Below are 23,087 nucleotides of genomic sequence, written 5' to 3' on the forward strand. Positions count from 1 at the left end.
CACTGGATTGCAGGTCAAAGCTCTCATGTTTGATAAAGTACCTGGATGAAGTATGCAAGATCAAAGGAAGGGCATACAAAGAACAACCGAGGAGTTACCTAATACTGACCTCAAGTTAGGAAACTCGGGTATTTACTCGCTGCTGCTCAGATTCAGCAGTCAGAACAACTTCATCATTATTTTCTAATATCCTTGTGCTCAAGGGATCTGAGAGGGGCAGTGGGAAGCCACTGAACTCAGGTGGTTTTCAGCCCTAATTAGAGACCAGGGGCTAGCGCCTAATTGCAGAGCTGCTTGTGACTGCCTTTGAGTGTTATTTACTCACTGATCACGTCCTCAGACAATCTGCAACAGGCTGAGAGGATTTCTGGGGAGGCAACTGGGCGAACCTTTTGAATTCCTCAGTCTGGGAATATGGACAATAGACTGATGGAAGATAGTTTGAGCCACACAACAGAGAGAAAAAATGTAATATTTAAAGGTCAGAAATAATGCAGGAGAGAGAGACACATTCTGGGACACCTGCCCAGCTCTCGAGGATTCTCCCTCTGAAATTTCCTCTTTCCCCAAAATGTGCAGGCTGGAGTGGGCGTGGCCTGGACTTGGATCCCTGCTCTGGCACTTATTAGCTCTGCCGCAAATTGTTTAACTCTCTTTCCCTTAGTACCTCTGTCTATAAAATGGGGACTTTATTCTTAGGGTTGTTGTGAGGATTAAACAAGAGAACACTCAGAACAGCATTTGGCCCTTAGTAAATAATCAACGTCAGGCACTACTCCCTAGCTCCACACTCCTGGCCTAGCAGACCCATGCTCTCAACATCTGCCTTCTCCTTCTGTGTGGCTGGACCTGGAGGATGAAACCTTGGTACTTTGCTTTGAGCAAAGAATGAGAATCTTCTGAGAGAGGAACAAACAGCCTCAGTGGGAAAAGGGAAGTCCAACCTGGGGTCCTCATCCTTTTCCCTTTCCTGCTTCGGGTCCTGGCCTGCTGGCCTTCCTGCCCTCGGTTTCTATGTGACACCTGTTTGCTTACCAAAAAAGTATCCTTTGTGCTTAGGCCAACTCCAGGGATCTTTTATTTGCAACCAAGAGTCCTAATGAATAACAACTACACCTAGAAAAAAAGATGCAGTGTGATTAAGAAGAAAAAGCAGGAGGGGCAGACTTTAAAATCCCTGTTGCGATCAGACTGAAATGGATTAAAACATGCCACAAGCAAACAGCCAAGGCATCCTCTTCATCTAATGAGTGAGTATTGGGGAATCTTTCCCAGCAACAAACTCCATCTCAACCTGCTTTTTTTTTTTTCTCCCCAGGATTGCTCCTTTTTAATCCAAAGGCATATGGGATTAAGTTTCATTTCAGAATTTTGTTAACAAGCAAATAAAGGTATATAGTAGGTGCTTCTAGGGTGACAGGATTCCACAGGCAGAAGTCTTTATAAACAGGAGTCTATTTCAGGATATTTAAAGACAAAGGAGAGGCCTGAGTAGTTGGAGTGAGGAGTGCTTTTTTTTTTTGTCCAAAGATCTTTCTTAAAGAGAAAACATGGTTTTGATTTTAACAACATTAAACAAGGTTTTAGCAAGGATGAAGGAAAAGAAGGAAAATGTTTAGCTTTAGGTGTCAATATAAAAACAGACCAGAAATTTCCACCTCCCTTCCTCCCCCAACTCCATCATATCACTGACTTAACAACATAAGAAGACTTTTGCCTTGGATGAAAAGAAAGAGGAATGTGGAATCAGAATCCTTATTCTATACCCTTTTAACCCCCAACAACTCACTTAACTATAAGGATCCCAAGAACCAATTCCCTTCAGTCTAGCAATTGTTCAGGCTATGCAGGGCCTCGTGCCTAGATTATAATGTTTTCCTTTAGTTCTGTGCCACCCATTGATTCTGCCAGTACTTCTTAGAAGAATGGTGTGACAAAATCTCAAAGATATTCTTGAAAAATGGAGTCCAGTGTTGGAGGTTTCAACATTTGGCCTTTTGTGTCAGCAGCACGAGGACCGCCTCCGTGAAACACTGGGGGTGGATGAAAGGGCACACTTTGCAGGGGACACAGGCACAATTCAAGCTTCATCAGTGGCCAACCAGGCTGGAATGTGCTCTGTTGGGCGATGTGGGTGGATTCCTACACAAATGGCATTTTCGAAAGAGAACCTACCTGGGTTGAAATAAAAAATAATATTTAATAAGTCCTGGTCTCCCCACGTGATGGCATTCTTGTACTTCTGGTACAGAGGGTACAGCATGTCCTCCCAAGCCAAGCCTGTTGGAATCATGCTGTTCTGGAAAAGAGAAAAAACATGAGAGCAGCTGAGGCACAGAAAACACATCCTGTCCACTGAGAATCAGTGTAGATGGACTGGTTCTCCCCTGCACCCCTGACCCCAGAATGAAAATGAAATAAATAAGAGGAGAGTCCTGCTAGCCTCAAGGCATAGGACAAAGCAAAACTAGGGCTATAGATGACAGATGTACACATGGATACAATGGACCAGGAACTGGTTGGGTCTGTGGTTTCTACTCTGAAAAACATGCCTCAGTTTGAACTTCCCTTTGGTATGCTTAACTCTTACCTTGGAAGTGAAGGAACAAAATACAGACAGCAGAATTAAGGTATCTTAAGGAAAAATATCCTTTCCTTATCTTACAGTAATTATTTAAGATAAAAGCAACATATTCAGACTAAATAGTCAAACAGCATACAAAGATGTGGGAAAAAAAAATGTAAAAGTATTTTTCCTCCGGCCTCCCTCAGTTCCTATTTCTACCTTCCCTAGATGTATCCACTATTAGTTACCAGGCTCTTAGGCATTCTTCTGGGAATTTCTAAGGCATAAAAGGGATCACACTCTGTAGTATCAGCCTTCAATGCATTTTAATTTTTTCCATCTAATATTTTTGTAGAGATCTTGTTTATCTCACTTATAGATTTACCTAATTCTTTTTAATTGGAGGATAATTTTTTTTTTGACTTGTTCTTTACTGACGTTCATTTAGGTTCTCCCAGGTCTTCGCTGGGATAAAAGATGAGGCCATGAACAGACTTGTACATTTTTCTCTGTATACTTATGTAAATATATCCGTAGGGTAATTCCAAGAAGTTTTCCATGGTTTTTGAAGCTTGGGATACACACAGGGTTCAAATATGTAATTCAGAAGTGCAACATAATATTCCTGAATAGTAACTCGGCTGAATATCTTTAAATTCCATAATCTCCTGGGATTTTCCTTAACCAACAAATATTCCATCACTTTCCAAATACATTCCTCTTTAATGGCTTCTTCCATCCTCACCGACAAGCCACCTGCTTCCAAAATATTACACTAACACTCCAGGAAAGTCACTGTTGAGAAGACAAAGTCCTGATGTTTAAACAAGGATATTCAAAATACTTCCTTACCTTGAACTGGGTGCTTCTTATCCGAGTTAAGTTCATTAGCATGACTCCTGAGTTCACTCCTGCGGAGCCATAGAAAGGGTGCCGAGCGAAGCGGCTGTACCAGCCTATCTTGGGGATTTCATGCTCGGGGGCCATGGCTGCAAGTTGCGTGGAATTAAACTGCCTCAGAAGCTTCCAGATGTCATCGACAGGTCTCAGAAAGAGAACGTCGGTGTCCACGTAGAGAAGGGAGTCCACATCCTTTAAAATCACCTTTGTGTGTATTGGGCAAGGAGGGAGAACACAAAACAGTAAGTCAGAAACAAAGGAAGTGGCCTGATAGATCAACACCACCACCAATTTCATTGGTTAATGTTAATTCTAGAAAGGGTACCATTCTTAGCTCCCATTCCTACCTTCTCCTTGGGCTTGAGGGACAAGTATCAATAAAGGGTAGAAACTCAAAGGAAGACCAGTCTTGATCCAGACTGGTCCAATTCCAGGATCCTGGATTCTGTTTGGCTGGGGTTGGACCTCCCAAGGAAAGAAGACATCAGCAAATTTTTCTGGCTTTCTTCTTCTTCCACCTTCCAATAAGGCCTTCTGTCTTTCACTCTTAGTTTTTCCTTGGAACAGCTAGGGCAGCATTAGACTGCTTGAAGTGGGCAATCTCTAGACGAGCTCACGCCAGGCTTTATGGTAGATACTCTGTCCCTGGATCCATTTCTTCTAGTGATGATGGGTAAGGTTCTGCATCTTTTTGAAACCATATTTTCAGCTAAGATTTAGACTTGGGAATAGGCAAAGCAAGTTATTGGCCAGCTTTGCCTGCAGGGATTGGCAACTGTTTTTCTCTAAAGGGTCAGAGAGTAAATATTTTAGGCTCTGTTGCAACTACTCAACTCTGCTGTTGTAGCATAAAAGCAGCCACGGACAACATATAAACAAATGAGCATGGCAGGGTTCCAATAAAACTTAATTTAGGGACACTAAAATTCGAATTTCATATACATTTCAGATATCAGAGAGCCTTATTCTTTTGATTTTTTTCAACCATTTGAAAAGTAAAACCCATTCTTGACTCAGGCATTGTCAACCTCTGTTGTAGATCATTCAAGCCAGCCATCTTAAGTAAGTTCTCCTTGGCTAAGTGCTTAGTTTACCAGAATTTTGCCCTGAGTTTGAGACTTCAAAGCTGTAGTTAGTAATCGTGTTACTTGCTTTGTTTTGGCATCGTTTTCCAAATTTAGAGGTAGTTTAACCAAGGAAGGATCATCATCCTGACCCCATAACAACACTTGTTATGGACTGAATGTGTCTTTCCAAAATTCATTATGTTGAAGCCCTAACCCCCAATGTGATGGTTTTTGGAGATGGGGGTCTTTGGGAGGTAATTAGGGTTAGAAGAGGTCCTGAGGGTGAAACTCTCGAGATGAGATTCTTGTCCTTATTTGAAGAGACACCAGGTTTCTCTCTCTGCCATACGAGGAGACAGTGAGAAGGCAGCAGTCTGCACGTCAGGGAGAGGGTTCTCACCAGAACCCAACCATACTGTCTCCCTGATCTCAGACCTCTAGCCTCCAGAGCTATGAGAAAATAAATTTCTGTGGTCTTAGCCACCCAGTTATGGTATTTTGTTATGGCAAACCAAGACAACACTCCATTGGGATCCTAGTATTTAAAACTCAATAACTGGGCACTGTATGATACAGGCATCATGGAGATTTCAGTCTTGAATAATTTCAAAACTTACATGATCAGCTGGATTTATCTTTCCTTCCTCATCTGCTGGAGGAATAAATTTACAAATCAATAAAATAAAATTAAAGATAATGATCACCTACCACTTCATAAAAGAAGATTATCTTGACATCCATTTAGCAATTTGAAGATCCTAATTTCAGAATTAGGATGAATTCTTTAAATTGAATACATTTATAATAATCTACCACATTATACTTATTTTTTTCTTATTTAGCCATGGAAAGGTAAAAGCTGCACCACAGATGAGCACTAGCCTGCTGATTTTATGTTTTAAATCACAGCTCCAGGGTACATTGGAGGAAGGGCAAACCCTCCACAAAAGAATGAGTAAACTATACAATTACGGCATAAGATGTATCTCGTGCAAAAATCTTATTTTACTGGGAAGGAAAACTAACGCACAGAAAAGGGTTCCATCTAAGTTAATGTTTCAAATAATGATAAACTTGTTGGATTTTGGCTAACAAGGTTACCACACAATAAAGTCACTTTCTAGAATGTGTTTAAGGAAATAAGAGACCGCACAGTGTTCCACTAAAAAGCTACTTCAGAACTATAGAATCAGAGAGGCAGAGAAAGCTACTTCAAATTCACCTGAAAGAGAGCAGATTTCTCTTCATGGCTGATTGTCTATTAAGGCCTGAATAAAATCATATAATATTAATGTTTTAATCGATTAAGGGTTATGTATATATCTAGCCCCCAAATTCAAGCTCACTGATTACTTTAGTCCTTTTCTTGGTCTTAGATAAATATTATTGTTAAAGTTATCATCACTTCAGTAAAATAAAAGTGTTACCACTTTGTCAAAACAAACAAACAAAAAACAAAAAGGCTTGAAGGTCTGAAAAGGGAAAACTAAAAAGATCTGAAGGATGGAGGCATTCCATCATGAAGCTACAGGCAGTATCTTTAATCAGGAGAGAAAGAGGCAAATGAAAACTGTATCAGAAATTTTTAAAATCAGAAAAATCTTAAATTCACCTAAATTTTTATTTAACCAGTATCCTATTATTTGACATGTGAATTGCTCCCACTTTTTTTCGTTTTTTAATGTTGTAAACAACACTACCATGGGTGTATTTTCAGAGAAATTTCTAAGCACATAATATGGCATTTCTTTCTCCTTTAAATTTAGTAAATATTTACATGGTTCAAAAATAAAAACATATTAAAGTAAACTCATTGACAAGTTATTCCTCCTTGTACTTTCGTCACCACTTCCCTTCCACAGGGGTAACCACATTACTGGATTACTCTCTGTTATGCCAGAGATATTTTATGCACGTAAGAAAAAATAGCCACAAGTTTCTTCTGTGCAGCACAGGGAACTGTATTCAGTATCTTGTAGTAATCCATAATGAAAAAGAATCTGAAAATGAATACATGTATTTATAAGTATGACTGAAACATTATGCTGTACACCAGAAATTGATGCAACATTGTAAACTGACTATAGTCAATTAAAAAATAAAATAAAATAAAAAGGTGAGGAGAAGAAAAAAACAAAAGAAAAAGTAGCCACACATGTACAACTTCCTCTTTTATGTCACAAATGATAGCATAATGACTGGACATTGTGCTGTAAACCAGAAATTGACACATTGTAACATTCAATAAAAAACAAACTAACAAACAAAAAACCTAATGATAGCATAGCACACACCGTGTCACCAGCCTGAGTGCTTTTTAAATAACCAAATCAATAAATGTGGGAGGGCACGCACAGATTTTGTTTATTATTTTTTATGTCTGTGCATTTCATTCATGCTTCATTGCATGGATCTAGCATAATTTATGTCACCTACTGTAGAACATTTAGGCTTTTATCAAGCTTTTGTTATTATAAACAATGTTACAGTGAAAAAATCCTCATCTTAATTCATTTCAGCACACATGAGTGTCTCTATAGAATAAATTAATTAAAATATAATTCCTTGGTCAAAGAATACGTGCATTTGGAAATTTGATAGCTATTCCCAAACGACATGCCTAGAAGTGGATACATTCAGGCTCCTGCCAGCAAGGTAAGAGGGCGCCTCCTTCCCCTCATCCTCACCAGCACAGCGCATGATCAGACTGCAGGGGCTCGGCTGGCGGAGGAGGAGGTGCACTTCACAGGGTCCTGGTCTAACAGCTCATTTTCATTCCTAATTTCCTGCTAGTCTCACCCTGGGGGGCTGGCCTGGGAGCTAGCACTGTGGCAGGAGGTGACAAATGTCTGGAAGACAAGCAATAAGCATTGAGGGACACATGAATAACAGCCTGGATCCCACCAGGTGCAACCACACAGGCCCCTGATTGGTCTCCTCAGGGGTGGGAGGCCCCCCCTGCACAGTCCTTCTCCAGAACCACCCCTCATCCCTCCTCTGATGCGGTTTCTTTTTTTTTTTTTTTTGTCCAACTATTTTATTTTTATTTAATTAATTTATTTTTTTTGGTGCGGAGCAGTAATTAGGTTTATTTATTTTTTTACTGGAGGTAATGGGGATTGAACCCAGGACCTCTTGCATGCTAAGCATGCGCTTTACCACTGAGCTATACCCTGGGTCCCTGTGGTTTGACTCTGAGACACATTTTCTGGACTGGGATTGAAGGACAAGGAAGAAAAACTCATCAGTAAATTTACAGCTACTGCTTTTAGTAAGCTTGCAAATCTTTAGTTAAGGTGGCAAATCCAGTTCAGTCTAAACTAGGGAACGCAGAGTGGGGCCTGCAGGTCAAATTCAGCCCATGGATGGATTTTTAAAATATGTAGTTATTTAAAATTTTTGAATTGGTTGCCACATTTAAAAAAAACTGCGATATCACAAAAATAATTGAATTTCTGTCTTCTTTTGAAAAATCTACAGCTCAGGCAAGAACAGCCTACATCCTATATGGGAAAAATCTGCTGGTGCTTGGCCTCAGCTGCCCCTCACTGCATTCTAGGGTCCACTAGGTACTAGATGTGACCAGCAGTGACAAAGACAGACAATCTCTGTCCTCATGAGGGAGTCAGATAATAAGCAAGATAAATATATTGATTCTATAGCATATAAGCAGGTTAAAAATAAAGCAGGGAAAGGGACAGGGGACCCACATGGGGTGGGGTTTGCAATTTTAAGTGGGGCCATTGGGAAGGCCTCATTGAGAAGGAGGTGGTAAGTATACATAGTGGGGGAATGGCTGGCCCACTCTCAGAACATCAGAGGGCTGGGGCGGCTGGACCACAGTGAGCTACCAAGAGAAGAGCCAGAGATGAGGACAGGTGAGTGGGCCAGTCACTTCACTGAGGGCTTTGTCTGCCCTTGGAAGAATTTCAGTTTTTAGACAGAATCCATTGAAATGCTTTTACCAGAGGAGTGACTAGGTCTGACTAAGATTAAAGAATCACTTTGGATGCTGTGCTGAGAACAGACGACTGGGGCACCCAGGGGAAGCAGGGAGACCAGTTAGGATGCTATTTCAATAATTCAGGGGAGATCGGTGCTGGCTTGGCTCAGGTGGTAACAACCCAGGGAGTGAGAAGAGGCTGAATCCTTAATATGGCTTGAAATACAGCTAATAGGATTTCCCCAGCAGACTGGATTTGGGATGTGAGAGTAACAGAAGAGTCAAGGGCAGCCGCAAGGATTTTAACCTAAGCAACAGGTAAGATGGAGTCACCTTTAACTGAGACTGCACCCAATGTGTGTCGTTCCCTAGTCACCTGTCTGGCCCTTGCACATATGTATTGGAGTTTGCAGCTGCTGAAGCCTAGCTCCCTCCCTCTTTCTCTGCAGCTGTCCTCCCTGAAATATAAAGATGCCTGTGGTGGTCCTGGGAAGGGAAGCATTGACAGCAGCTTTCCAGGGTGACAGTTGTATGCCTAGTTCTTGACCACAATAGTGGTTACACAGGTGTGAGCTTGTTAAACTACACACATAGTGTCTGGATGGGCTATTTTTGGGGGGGAGGAGTAATTAGGTTTATTTATTTAATTATTATTATTACTTTTTAAAATGAAAGTACTGGGGATTGAACCTAGGACCTCACGCATGCTAAGCACGTGCTCTACCACTTGAACTATACGCTCCCCGCTAGGGTGTGCTCTTTTTGTATGTAAATCATATTTTAAAACAGACACACAAAAGTAGCCCTAATGGTACATCTCAGAGATCAGGTAGAGGATAGTCCTTAGGAATGTTAAGTCTGGCATTCCTGAGTTCAAATCCTGGCATCATGAGCTGTTGACTTTGGACAAGTTCCTTTGTTTCTAGTTCCCAGCTTCCCATTTGTGTAAAGTGGGAAGCAAGACCACCACCACCATCCTAGTTCCCAAGTGGTCACAATCATCCAGTGAAATAAAACACACAAGAAAGTCAGTACAGTGGCTGGTGCACAGTCAGTACTCAGTAAATAGCCATGTTGCTACTGTAATCAGTCTCTGTGTTTTTCCTTGTAAAGTGTAATTAGTTGCCATTTGCATCAATGAGCAACCGAACGTCAAAGCATGTGTCGACCACAAATCGTCTTTTATATAGTCAAAGTCAAGCAGAGAAGAGTTGAAGTTTTTGAACCTTTCTAATATCATAATCCACTTATTACCTTGACTGCAAACAAGAGCATAAGGCGTTTTTACTCTTTATCTGAAAAAACAAAAGACCAGGAGAAAAAAACCAACTCTTTCTATAGCATCGTGTCTCTGGAGGCTAATTCTGCAGCAGTTATTGCTGGCATTAATTTGAAGAGGATCATTGTGGCCACGTTATAATGGATAGAGGAATATTTACCAAAGGGATATAAAATTAGCCATTCTAATTCCCTTATGGAAATTACTCAGCACTAGAAACGAGGCCTTTGTTTTCACAGAGAAAGGGAAAAAGAGGCAGCGCACAATAGCTGTTTGTCCCCGATGTTGCCTTCACTCCCTTCACCACCCCAACCTGGGTAGCTGCCTCCGGGAACTCCGCTGGCTCTTTGCGCTGGGGAAGGACCCAAGGCTGGCCACGGGCAGCAAGGTGATCAGGGGCCGCTGGCTCTCCCTTAAGTTCATTTTGCTTCAACTTTGTTCTGACTCTGACAGTACAACCTGGTGGTTGAAAGTCTGGGGTTTGAAATCAAACCACCTGTGTTCAGATTCTGTTTCCACTTCTAACCGTGCGGTCTTGGGCAAGCTGCTTGAAGCCTTCTAAGCCTTAGTTTCTTCATTTTGTAAGAGGGATTGGTCATGTGCTTTGGAGGGCTACCAGGATGATCAAATGAGATAATGCGTGTGAAGCCCCCGGCACACACAGTGAGGACTCAGTAACTGCTATGTGACATTCTTATTGTCTCACTCTCTGAGCCCAGTAACTGCCTGTGGTGGTGGTGGCGGTGGCTGAAGTACTAGTCATAGTTGTAGTCATAGTAAAAGAATGAGACATGTTCTCTGTTCTCAAGGAGCTTTAGTCAGGGAGACAGACAAGAGGCAAAGCAAAGTAAGGCGTGGGTGATGGTAGGGGTAGCACAGAAGCACACAGCAGGGCTCCTGAACCAGTCTAGAGTGAAATCAGGGAAGGCTTCCCAGAGGAAGCAACATCTAAGCCAAAAGGTAAGTAAGTGGAGAGCAGGGCAATGAGTGTTGAAGATAAATGGAACAGCATGTGAAAAGGCCCAGTGACCAGGAGACAGCAACACACGGGGGAGGATGGCAAGTTGGTTGGTGGGGCTGGAGCTTACATGCGGAGAGCCAGGGCTGGTGAGAGATTAGGCTGGCCAAGTGGGCAGGAGCCCCGTCAGCTGTGCTGACAGATTTGGACTTGATCCCAAGAACTTTGGGGAGCTGTGAAATGATTTGAACTATGAACCTTGAGGTCTGATGCTCTCTCTCCTACCCACATCACTCACATCCAATCCGCAGCAAGTCCCAAAAGCTCTTCCTCCAAAATACATCTGAATCTTCCCATTTCTCTCCCTTTCCACTGCCTCACCCTGAGTCTAAGGCACCATTACAGCTCCCCTAGAGTTCTGGATGGTCCATTCACTGGCCTCCCTGTATACACACTCACCACCTCCAATCTATTCCTCACAGAGCAGCCAGAGGGATTTTCAATCTCCAGTGTGATTTCTTCTTTGGCCCATGGGATATTTACAAGAGTGTTGTTTAATTTCCAAAAATTTGGGATTTTCCAGATGTCTTTTTATTATTTATTTCTAATTTCATTTCCTTGTAGTCAGGAAGCATACTCTGCGTGATTCCAATCCTCTCAAATTCACTGACACTTGCTTTATGGCCCAGCATATGGTCTATCTTGGTGAATGCTGAATGTTTATTCTGCAGTTGTTGGGTGGAACATTCTATAAATTCTATAGCTGCCAATTAGGTCACCTGGTTGACAGTGCTGTCAAGGGTTTCTGGGTCCTAACTGACTTTCTGTTTGTTTATTATAACCACAGGAGCTTTATGGAGTTTTATCTTCAGACACAAAGAAGGAGGGGAGAAATATGAAGTTACTGCAGATTCATTTACATCAACATGTATTATTTGGGAGCCATCATTAATTTTCAGACTAATAGACAATTATTAAAAGAGGAGCATTGATGTCTCCAACTCTGATGGTGGATTTGTCTGTTTCTCTATTTGTCTAATCATGGTTTTGCTTTGTAGATTTGAAAGCTCTGTTACTAGGTACATACTCATTTAGAGTGGATATATCCTTCTGATGGATTGAGCCTTAATCATGATGATACATCCAGAGAGCTTTTAAAAAAACTTACATTAGAGGATGCCATTTTCATCTTTAAACCTCTTTAAGACTTTTCACTGCAATTTTATTACACATGAACCGTGATCCGTAAAAAGCTCTGTAGGATGGACACATTCTGTCTCTAAGGGGGACCAAGTTCCTATCAGTGGTGATCTTTTACCTCCTAGCACAGCCTAAGGTTTTTCTTGGCTTCAGGACCTCCAACTTTTCATTATGGCTCAGTTACTGTCAAAGTCAACAGAGGGCAGGGAGCAAAATAAACTTAGTAGGGAGCCAATGATCTCTTACCTCTCTTCTTGCCAATGGCCAGGGCTTCCTCTGTCAGAGATGCTCTTAAGTCTTTGCTTAGGTAGAAACTAACACGTAAGTCCCCCTGTCTCCCCATTCAGAAAGAAAAGATAAAAGTTAAAGCTCTCTTATTTAACAAAGGATTAGTCTTTTGGGATGTTCTCTTTCACTTCATTCCCTAGGTTCAGTGCATCTAAGATGAAGAAGATAAGGTACTCAAATTTGCTGAAAAACAGTAATATTTACTGATTATGAAATACATGTGCAGCCCTGATGGTTTAGTCAGTTTCAAGGCTTGTGAGTTATCACTTTAGATAACTGCTGAAATTATCAAAAACTATGATTAGGGTGAAAATTAATGATGTCCTGAAATCATATCTGCTGATAGAAATCAAGTAGCCGTAACTTCACATCTCTCCCTGTTCCTTGGGTCTGGAGATGAAGCTCCTGAGAGCTCCTGGGATACATGACAAGCAACTTCCCAGGCCTCTCGGTGAAGTGCTACCAATGGCTTCCCAGATGTGAGGCAGAGCTCTCCACTGACCATTCTTGAACGTCCAGCCTTAACCCATCGTGCAGACCTGAGCTGAGGTGTTACCTCCTCAGAAAGGCTTCCCCAAGAGCCTCCTTCCTCTCTCTCTCCAGTCTCTCCATCACACCACCCTAGTTATCTCTGTCCACGACCAGTAGCCTCTTGTTAAATTATTTTCTTGTCTATTGTTTGCCTTACCTAATTAGAATAGAGGCTCCATGAGGACAGGGCCCCTCTGTGTCTACTTAAACTCTTAACGTTTATGTGCCTCGTGCAATGCCAAGTAGATGAGTTAGGCACCCACTAAATATTTACTCAAAGTAGGGAATTCAACTGCTGAACTATCTCAGAATCAATGTAACTTCAGACACGCTTCAAGGCTAATCATAGAAGAAAGGACAGGTCCTGAGAAACAAGAAGGTCTGTGAATAACTGAAAAATAGAAGACCCAAGTTTCTGAAGAGAAAACCAACATAACACCTTACTACACTGAACGTCATTTGTTTGCTGGTATGGTCCAGTCCCTCAGCCTCCAGGCTTCTCTTGATGGCACAGCTAAGTTGCTAATTATGTATATCACTCCATCTCTTTACCTAAAAACTGAAGGAATGGAAAGGGAGCTGGAGGAGGGAAAGGACAGAACAGGAGCAAAGACAAAAAAGCCATTTAGATTCAAGTAGGACTGAATTCCAGAGCAGGGATCTTTGCTAAATGACATTAGTGATCATCAGGAGAAGGAAGAAATATTTAAAGAGGGTTAGAGCAGGAGGTGGAAACAGAGAGGAAGAAAGTACAGATTTCAAGAACTTAAAAAAAAGAAACTTTTTTTTTTGCCAAGTGAAGACATCTCCTATATACAGAAAAAACAAAGAAAGTTGAATATACCTAGAATAGCAATCATTCATCTCTACAGTCATAAAGTCCCGGTCTCCATATACACTGAATCAGATTATGGCTGAAGAAATGACTGTCCCCATGGAAAGACACAAGAACTACAGATACTGCTTCAGTTTGGGAAGATGAAAAAGTTCTGGAGATGGATGGTGGCGGTGGTATGCACAACAACGTGAATGTACTTAGTGCTGGTGAGCTGTCCAATTAAAAATGGCTAATACATTTCATGTTATGCATATCTTACCACAATAAAAATGGGAAAAATTAAGTATGTATACCATTATTATATTTTTCATCTCAAATAAAGTGGTTTTACACAATGTACTCATTGGTGTTCATGCACCTATTTCTACCTTTGTGAATTTTTATTTCCCTAAACAAAATACCTTCTAGGAGTTACTGTAAGATAATCTGTAATTTTCACAATTCTATCAGGTCCCTGTCCTTTTTCTTTCTTTTCCTGTTTTGGAGGATGATTCGTTCCTAGAGCATACACTTCTCCAGGTGAGATGTCTTTCAAAGCTGACCAAGCCCACTTTTGCCAAGGAAGGAGCACAGACAATGTCCCCTCCGCTACCTGCCTCCTTCTCTGTAACAGAGAGCTCTCTCCTAAGGGGGTAGATTCTGGGGAATATGTTGGAATCCCCCACTCCTTCCCATTCTTCACAAAGATGAACTGGATGGAATAGGAGGATTTCTAGGGCTAGTTGAACTTTATCCCTTGGGACCAAAATTCCTAAGCCTTCAAGCCAAAATCAGAACAAAAGGGAAATTCCACATTTTATTACATACTACAATTTGATCAATTTCCACCACCATTCTGTTACATTCTTTTTCAAAAAATACACACTGGACCTATCTTCAAGCTATTACAGAGAAAATAATTACTGAGGAAAGGGAGAAAGCCAGATAATATTAAACATTTCCACTGATAGCTAAGTGGCCTCTGAGAGATCCTCTAGTAAACAGAGGTGGAAATCTGAAAGAATCAAAACTAATTAAAAGAGGCAACAGCCTAAGACTTCAATGTAAGCAATAATCTCATAAAATAATTAGACAGATAAGATTCTATTTGACTAAATAATTATAATAATTCTAACCACTTACATAGCATTTAATTTGTTCTAGGTACTGCTCAACAAGCTTTCCCACATTAGTTCATTTAATCCTCACAACAATCTAATGAGGTAGTACTATTATGGCCCCCATTTTATGGATGAGGAAACACAGAAAGGTTAAGTTACTCGTCCAAAGTCACACAGCTATACTAAATATTCAATCAGCAGATATTTTTGTCAATAAAGTAACTTACAAATATAAAGGAATAATAATCCTTTTGTTTATTTAGCACCTGTTAAGCACTAAGCATCATCCTGGCCATTTCATACACACGCTGCATTATTGTATGTGCCTCAACAACTCGGCCAGGGTGGTATTATTACTCATATTTAACAGATGAGCTTAAATAGCTTACCTAAGGTTGGCACTAGTAAATGGCAGCACCTGGGTGAAATGAGCGCTCCCTGACACCAAAGCCCACACTCCTTTCGCTTTACCATGTTGTTTTCATCTAACAAAAGCAGTAACTGTACATGTTAACAACGGGAATGATGGACGAAGCTGGTGTTAGAGAACAATTACTCTAACTTGAACATCATCTAAGAAGTTTGTTTAAGATACAGATTCCCAGGCCCTACCTCCAGATTCTGAATTATTAGGTCTGACATGGGCCCCTGGAATGTGCATGTAAGTATGTATGTGTGTGTGTTTAAATTTTTTATTCTGAGATTACTTTAGGCTTACAGAAGAGTTGCATAAGGTCCAGAGAGTTCCCATGTACTCTTCACCGAGACTCTCTTCTGTTCATATCTTACATAGCAATCCCACATTTATTAAAACTAATAAACTAACCTTGGCACAATACTGTTAATTATAGAATGACTCTGATTTTACCAGTTTTCCCACTAATGTCTTTTTTTCTGTTTCAAAATCCAACCAAGGATATCACATTGCATTGAACTGTCCTAAATCCTTACTCTCCTCCAATCTGTGACAATTCCTTAATCTTTCCTTGCCTATTCACGAGCTTGACTCCTTTGAAGAATACTGGTCAGCTATTTTGTACAAAGCCTCTCAATCTGGGTATTTTCTTATGGTTAGACTGAAGTCATGCACTGTCAGGAAAAATACTGCAGAGGTGAAGTGTCCTTCTCCGTGTGCACCCTTCTCTGGGTGGGCATCACACTGGTAGGTCTTAGTAGTGATGTGACCCTCGATCACTTGGCTAAGGTGCCAGTATTCTTCACAGTACCCTTTGTAATTATGAAATATTGTAATAGAGGACCTTTGAAACCATGAAAATATCCTATTTCTGGTTAAACTTAAACCCCCTAATTTTAGTATTCACTGGTAGATCTTACCTGCAGTAATTAGTACTGTGGGGTTCTAATGGTGGTTTCCTATTTCCCACACTTCTTTTTTTTCTCCCCACATTTCTTTCTACATGTAGTAATTGAATTCTTCTGTAAGAAAAGAGTTGTCATTTCTTCCCATTCATTTATTTGTTCATCTATTTATTTTTATTAGTATGGACTTGTGAAAATTATTTTATTTGGGGGATTATAATTTGATACTATCATTATTTATCTTGTTACTCAAGCTGTTTCAACTCTGGTCATTAGGAGCTCTTTTAGATTGGCTCCTGTGCTCTTTCAATATGTATGCCCGTCCTTTTATTTCTTTTTTTTTTTTTGCACATCCTTACTTTCTAGCACCGCAAGACACTTCAGATTTGTTTTGCACTTTCCCTGCCTTCAGCTCTAGAATCAACAAGTTCTCCAAGGAGCCCTGGTTCCTTTTATTCAAGGATGGAATTTAGAAGCCAAGATCTGAGTGCAAGGTATGCTCATTGCTACTGGGATGTCACTGCTTCTAGCCTCTCTCAGTGGATTGCTAGGAAATACATGTATGGATATTCACCAATGCATACATACAGATCTAGAATTTATCTATCTATTTATCTATCTATCTATCTATCTATCTATCTATCTATCTATCTATCTATCTACTTAAAAAAACATGAATTCACATCGATATCTGATCTCAGAAACCTATGTGTGTGTCTATGAGAAGCAATTGGTTAAAGGGAAAGACAATTTTGAGCTTAGATTATTGGGCTGAGTTTTGAATTACTGGGCATGATTTTAATAAGTGAGGCTGGAAGAGGGGGAGGGGACAAGCTTGGTCCTCAAGTAACAGTATGGAGTAGGGTAATATGCACAGCATCTTGGAAGGACAATGGCAGACCAGCCTGGTGGAATGGGAATTCATGATTTAGAACAATGCTAAAAAGTTAATAGGTGAACTCAGAATGCAAAGGGTCGTGAACACCAGGCTGAGGGGTTTCGGCTTGATCCTACAAGACAACAGGGAGTCTAGGAAGGCTCTGGGCTGAAAATCCACACGAGACTAGCATTCAAAAACCAAAACTCCAGGAGTGGCATGCAGGAGGGAAGGGACGCAGATGGCAGACAGATAAGTAAGTAGATCAGTACAATCATCCTTTTCTCTATTATCATTGCCATGTTTACTGTTTGTATTAATGTAAATACACTGAGAACCAGAATACCTGGCCAGAAAGAGGCCAATACCTTCCCTAATTCTCTGTAATTCTGGCCTGCCTCTATGTCATTGTAAACGGGAATAGACAGTTTTCACACATTACGAAAAGCTTTAATGCTCTTATTTTTTCTTTCTTATTGCTTTGCCATTAAAAAATTGTCTAAATTACACAATACACAAATTCATGCTTGGGTGTTATAAAAGTACAAATTCAGCAATGCAGAGAATAAGAAATTCAAATTGTTGTTTTTGTGCCTATCCCCACCACACCATGACTCCAAGCTCCCGCAACCCTCTCACCTCTTTTTAGAGTTAACCAACCTTAACAGTTTAGTGAAAATCACCCCAGATTGTTTGTACACATTTATCTTTATGTGTGATTTCTATATGGCCAGGAATTCAGATCTCCTCAGCTGCTACCTCCTCAGAGAGCTCCACTCATCACTCTCTAAACGTTCGTTTTTTTTTCCCATCATTCTTATTAGTAAGGGAAATTAACTAATAATTTAAGTATTTATGTCATTCTTTCCTGACTTGGATATAAGCTCCATGAAAGCAGGAAATTTGGATATCTTGTTCGCAATTATATTTCTAGGGCCAGTCACATAGCTGGGGCTCAATAAACATTGTTTTTTGGGGGGAGGGGAGTGGTGGTAGTTAGATTTATTTTTACTTATTTCCTTTTTTTCCCCCTTTTTTTTGGCCAGGGGAAGTAATTTATTTAAATTTTTTGGTTCTTTGTTTTTTGTTGTTTTTTTGTTTGGGGGGAGGTAATTAGGTATTTATTTATTTTCATGGAGGGACTGGGGATTGAACCCAGGACCTTGTACAAGTTGGGCGAGCACTCTACCACTGAGCTATCCCCTCCTCGTTCAATAAGCAGTGTTGAATGAATGTTTGTGTATATGAATGTTTCTGTGTATACACACACACACACAAATGTATACACTTTTGGATTTTTAAAAATACCAATAGATTCACCTATACGTACTTTCTAATCACCTAACTTTGAGATATTTTCCTTTCGTTTTGGATGTGCAGAGAACAAGGAACTTTCTGTTCGATGCTATATATTCTCAAGTATCCTTTATAATGTTAAAATTGTTTAAGACAGGGGAATTATTAACACTTGAAAAGTATTACTCCTATATAGTGTTTTTTTCCTGTTTTTTTTTTTCTTAAATACATTGAGAATGTGTACAAAAGTAAATATCCACTCTTGATTAGGACCCACCATTTAAACTGTTTTGAGATTTTAAGAGTCATGAAATTGTTAGCTTAAAATGCAGTGGCACAGGAAAAAATTAAAGTATATCAGTCTTTATTTTTGCTTCTATTGTGCCCTCTTGTGGAATGACGTATAACTTACATATTCATTTTTGTGACGTTTTAACAAAGAGCGGATTGTACCCATGTCATGGCTACATTCACCCCTGTTCCATCAACGAAGTAGACTCTTCCGATCAGTGTAATCTTTGATTTCCATGCAAATAAGATTCAGATTGCCAGTGAGTTGGGTAAATCAATGATGGCTTTGTTCGGGACAGTTTTCCTAAAATTCTGGCTCATCGAGCTTGTGTTTGGTCGTTGACTTCATCATCTCAGCTGTGGGGCCAACTGTTATAGCTGCACGCAGAACATTTTCCACAGGACTTGCGTTACTGAAGGTGTCTGGTGTCTCTGGCGTGCTCTGGGATAATGGCTCTCTTAGATCTTCCATCTGCTTCCACCCCTTTTGGCTTGCTTCCTCCTCTTATCAGATGTTGCAATCCCAGCCAGCAAATACACACTATCTTCTCCTGTTGGCTGTAGACATTCTGTTAGCCATGGCAACTGTCATTTAAAGCAGAGTCCAATTTCTTAGTCTGATGGTGCCTCTCCAGAGAACGTGCTCTCTGCTAGGGAGTTGCTGGAAACAGGATCAATGGGCCACAAGGAGCTGTAGCTCTTCACTCTAACTGGATTGGTTTTCAAAGAATGTTGTCCTTCTTCTTGTATTTGAGAATCAAATCCAACTAACATTTACAGAGTGTATACTGGGTTCAAGTCTGGGCACTTTATAAGTGTTAAATCTTCGAATCCTCTCTACTGCCCTTTGATGAACTTGGTAAAGCCCTTGCTATAAGTCCATTCATTCATGCGTCCATTCATCCATCACCCCCCCTTCCTTCCTTCCTTCCTTCCTTCCTTATTATCCAACCATCCAAATAGTTTTACAGAGTGCCTTCTGTTAATACGTGTAGTGCACTTCTCTAGGTGTTGAAGATCAATGACCTTTCCCCTGAGAGGACTACATGCTAGTGGGAGAAACTAAAAAATAAAACCAATAAGTAAATTAGGTAGTATTCTAACTTTGAAGATAGTAGGCTAGAAGAAAAAATAAAGTGAAGGAGAGGAGCAATTTTACATACAACAGCCTCACTGATCAAGTGAGTCTGAACAAAGACATGTGTACTATTTTTATACCCATTTAACAGATGAAGAATGGAAGGTTCAGGGGAATCTTCAAAAGGAGGCATTTGGGGAATATTTTCTACAAATGCAGGAGAAAACCCTCATATTCTCAGTTCATTTATTTTAGACACGGGTGCCAAGGCAATTCAACTGGGGAAAGAGTAATGTTTTCAACAAATGGTGTTGGAACAACTGGCTAGCCATACTGTATATTGTATATAGAAATTAACTCAGATGGATAAAAGACTTAATATAAGAGCTCTCAGCTCTCTCCCATTAATCTATACCTCTATCTTTATGGCAATACTACACTGGCTTGGTGACTATAACTTTGCTGTAAATTCTGAAATCTGGATGTGACAGTCTTCCAACTTTGTTCTTCCTTTTCAAGATTGTTTTGGGTATTCTGGGTGTCTTGAATTTTTTCTTAAGACTTTATTTTTAGCGGTGTTGGGTTCACAATAAAGTTGAGAGGAAGGTACAGAGATTTCCCATACACCCTGCGCCTCCATATGTGCATAATCTCCCCTGTTATGAACATCACTCACCAGAGTGGTATATTTGTTACCAAGGATGAACCTACATCGACACATCATAATCACCCAAAGTTCATACTTTATATTAGAGTTCACTCTTAGTGTTACACATTCTATGGGTTTGGACAAATGTATAATGACATATACCCACCATTATAACTTCATACAGAGTATTATCACTGCCTTAAAAATCCTCTGTGCAATGCCTATAAATCCATTCCCCTCTCCCAAATCCAGGCAAACACTTTTTACTGTCTCCGTAGATGTGCCTTTTCCAGAATGTTATCTAGTTGGAATCACAGAGTATGCAGCGTTTTCAAACTGGCTTCTTTTACTTAGTAATATGCATTTAAGATTCCTCCGTGACTCTTTATGGTCCAATAGCTCATTTCATTTTAGCACTGAATAATATTCCACTGTCTGGATGCACCACAGTTTATTTAACCATTCACCCACTGAGGGATATCTTAGTTGCATCTGAGTTTTCACAATCATAAATAAAGCTGCTATAAAGATCCGAGTGCAGGTTACTGTGTAGACATAAGTTTTCAGCTCCTTTGGATAAACACCAAGGAGCACAACTGCTGGGTCATATGGTAAGCATATATTCAGTTTTGTAAGGAACTGCCAAACTGTCTTCCAAAGTGGGTGTACTATTTTGCATTCCCACCAGCAACGTATGACAATGCCTGTTGGCCCACAACCTTGACAGCATTTGGTGTTGTCAGTGTTCCAGACTGTGGTCATTCTGATAAATATGGAGTGGTATCTCCCTGTTGTTTTAATTTGTATTTCCCTGATGATATATGATGTGGAGCATCTTTTCCTACACTTAATTGCCACCTGTATATCTCCTTTGATGATGTGTCTGTTAAGGTCTTTTGCCCATTTTAAAATCAAGTTATTTGCTTTCTTATTGCTGAGAGTTCTTTGTGTATTTTAGGTAACAGTCCTTTATCAGGCGTGTCTTTTGTAAATATTTTGTCGCAGTCTGTAGCTTGTCTTCTCAATCTCTTGATATTGTCTTTCACAGAGCAGAAATTTTTAATCATAATCAAGTCGAGTTTATCAATCATTTCTCTCATGGATCGTGTCCTTGGTGTTATATCTAACAAGACATCACCATACACAAGGTCATTTAGGTTTTCTCCTATGTTATCTTCTAGGAGTTTTACAGTTTTGGATTCTACATTTCAGTCTGTGATCCACTTTGAGTTAATTTTTGTAAAGTGTGTAAGATCTGTGTCTATATTCATTACTTCGTCCATGGATATCCAGCACCATTTGTTGAAGAGAGTATCTTTGCTCCATTGTACTACCTTTTCTCCTCTGTCAACGATCAGTTGGCTATATTTATGGGGGTCTATTTCTGGTCCCTCTATTCTGTTCCATTAATCTATTCTTTCTCCAATATCACTCAGAATTTTTAATTACTAAGGCTTTATAGTAAGTTTTGAAGTTGGGTAGTATCAGTCCTCCAACTTCGTTCTTCTCCTTCAATGTTGTGTTGGCTATTCTGAGTCCTAAGCCTCTCCATATACACTTTAGAATCAGTTTGTTAATATCCATAAAACAAACTTACTGGGATTGTGATTAGGATTGCATTGCATCTATAGTTCAAGTTGGGAAGAACTGACATCTTAACAATATTGGGTCTTCCTATCCATGAACATGTAAGATTTCTTCATTTACTTGGTTCTTCTTTGATTTTGTTCATCAGAATTTTGTAGTTTTCCACCTATATATCTTGTAGATATTTTGTTAGATTTAGGTCTAAGTATTTCATTTTGGGGAGTACTAGTATAAATGGTACTGTGTTTTTAAATTTCAAATTCTGCTTGTTCATTGCTGGCATATAGGAAAGTGATTAACTTTTGTATATTAATCTTGTACCCTGCAACTTTGCCATAATCATGTGATTTTTCTCTGTTAGATTGTTGATGTAATAAATTACATTAACTGATTTTTAAATATTGAAACTTGCATACCTAGGATAAATCTCACTTGGTCATGGATTAAATTTTTTATGCTTTTTTAATGATAACTCACAGAGAAAAAAATGTGACAATGAGTGTGTATATGTCCATGAATAACTGAAAAATTGTGCTGAACACTGGAATTTGACACAACATTGTAAAATGATTATAAATCAATAAAAAATGTTAATAAATTTTTTTACGCTTTTTAAAAATTTTATTTGCTATTTTTTTTTTTTTGAGGATTTTGGCATCTATGTTCATTAAAAACATGGGTCTACTTTTCTTATGTCTTTGTCTGATTTTGGTATTAGGGTAATGCTGGCTACATAGAATGAGTTAAGAAGTATTCCCTTGTCTTCTATCCTCTGAAAGAGATTGTAGAGAACTGGTGTCACTTATTTCTTAAATAAGAACCAGTGTAACTTATTTCTTAAATGTTTGGCAGAATTAACCAGCAAAGCCTGGTGCTTTCTATTTGGAAGGTTATTAATTATTGATTCAATTTCCTTAGTAGATATAGACCTATTAAGATCATCTATTTCTTCTTGTGTGACTTTTGACAGATTTGTGTCTTTCAAGGAATTGATCCATTTCATTTAGGTTACCAAATTTGTGATCATAGAGTTGTTCACAGTCATTTTTTTTTTAATCATACTTTCAATGTCCATTAAAAGGAATCTGCAGTGATGCCTTCTTTCATTTCTGATACTGGTAATGATGTTCTCTCTTGTTTATTTGTAACCTGGCTGGAGGTTTATTGATTTTATAGGCCCTTGAATTTCCACATGGATTTTATAATTAGCTTGTCAATTTCTTCAACGAAGCCAGCAGAGATTTGCTAGGGAATGCACTGAATGTGTAGGTCATTTTGTGGACTACTGCCAGCTTAGCAATATTAAGTCTACCAACCCA

The 23,087-nt window shown here is 39.6% G+C and overlaps 1 protein-coding gene across 1 annotated transcript in view; it reads right to left on the minus strand.

The window, feature by feature from the left end:
• Window positions 1-23,087, minus strand: part of GXYLT2 (glucoside xylosyltransferase 2) — a 72,028-nt gene that overhangs the window by 13,866 nt on the left and 35,075 nt on the right. Inside the window, exons 4-5 of the mRNA XM_031470737.2 lie at window positions 3,419-3,670; window positions 2,176-2,299 (exon numbers count right to left, since the gene is read on the minus strand). Of these exons, the coding sequence (XP_031326597.2) occupies window positions 2,176-2,299; window positions 3,419-3,670 (376 nt within the window). The remainder of the gene's footprint in view (window positions 1-2,175; window positions 2,300-3,418; window positions 3,671-23,087) is intronic.

The sequence above is a fragment of the Camelus dromedarius genome, chromosome 17 (assembly GCF_036321535.1).
Source record: "Camelus dromedarius isolate mCamDro1 chromosome 17, mCamDro1.pat, whole genome shotgun sequence".
In the NCBI taxonomy this organism is placed as follows: domain Eukaryota; kingdom Metazoa; phylum Chordata; class Mammalia; order Artiodactyla; family Camelidae; genus Camelus; species Camelus dromedarius.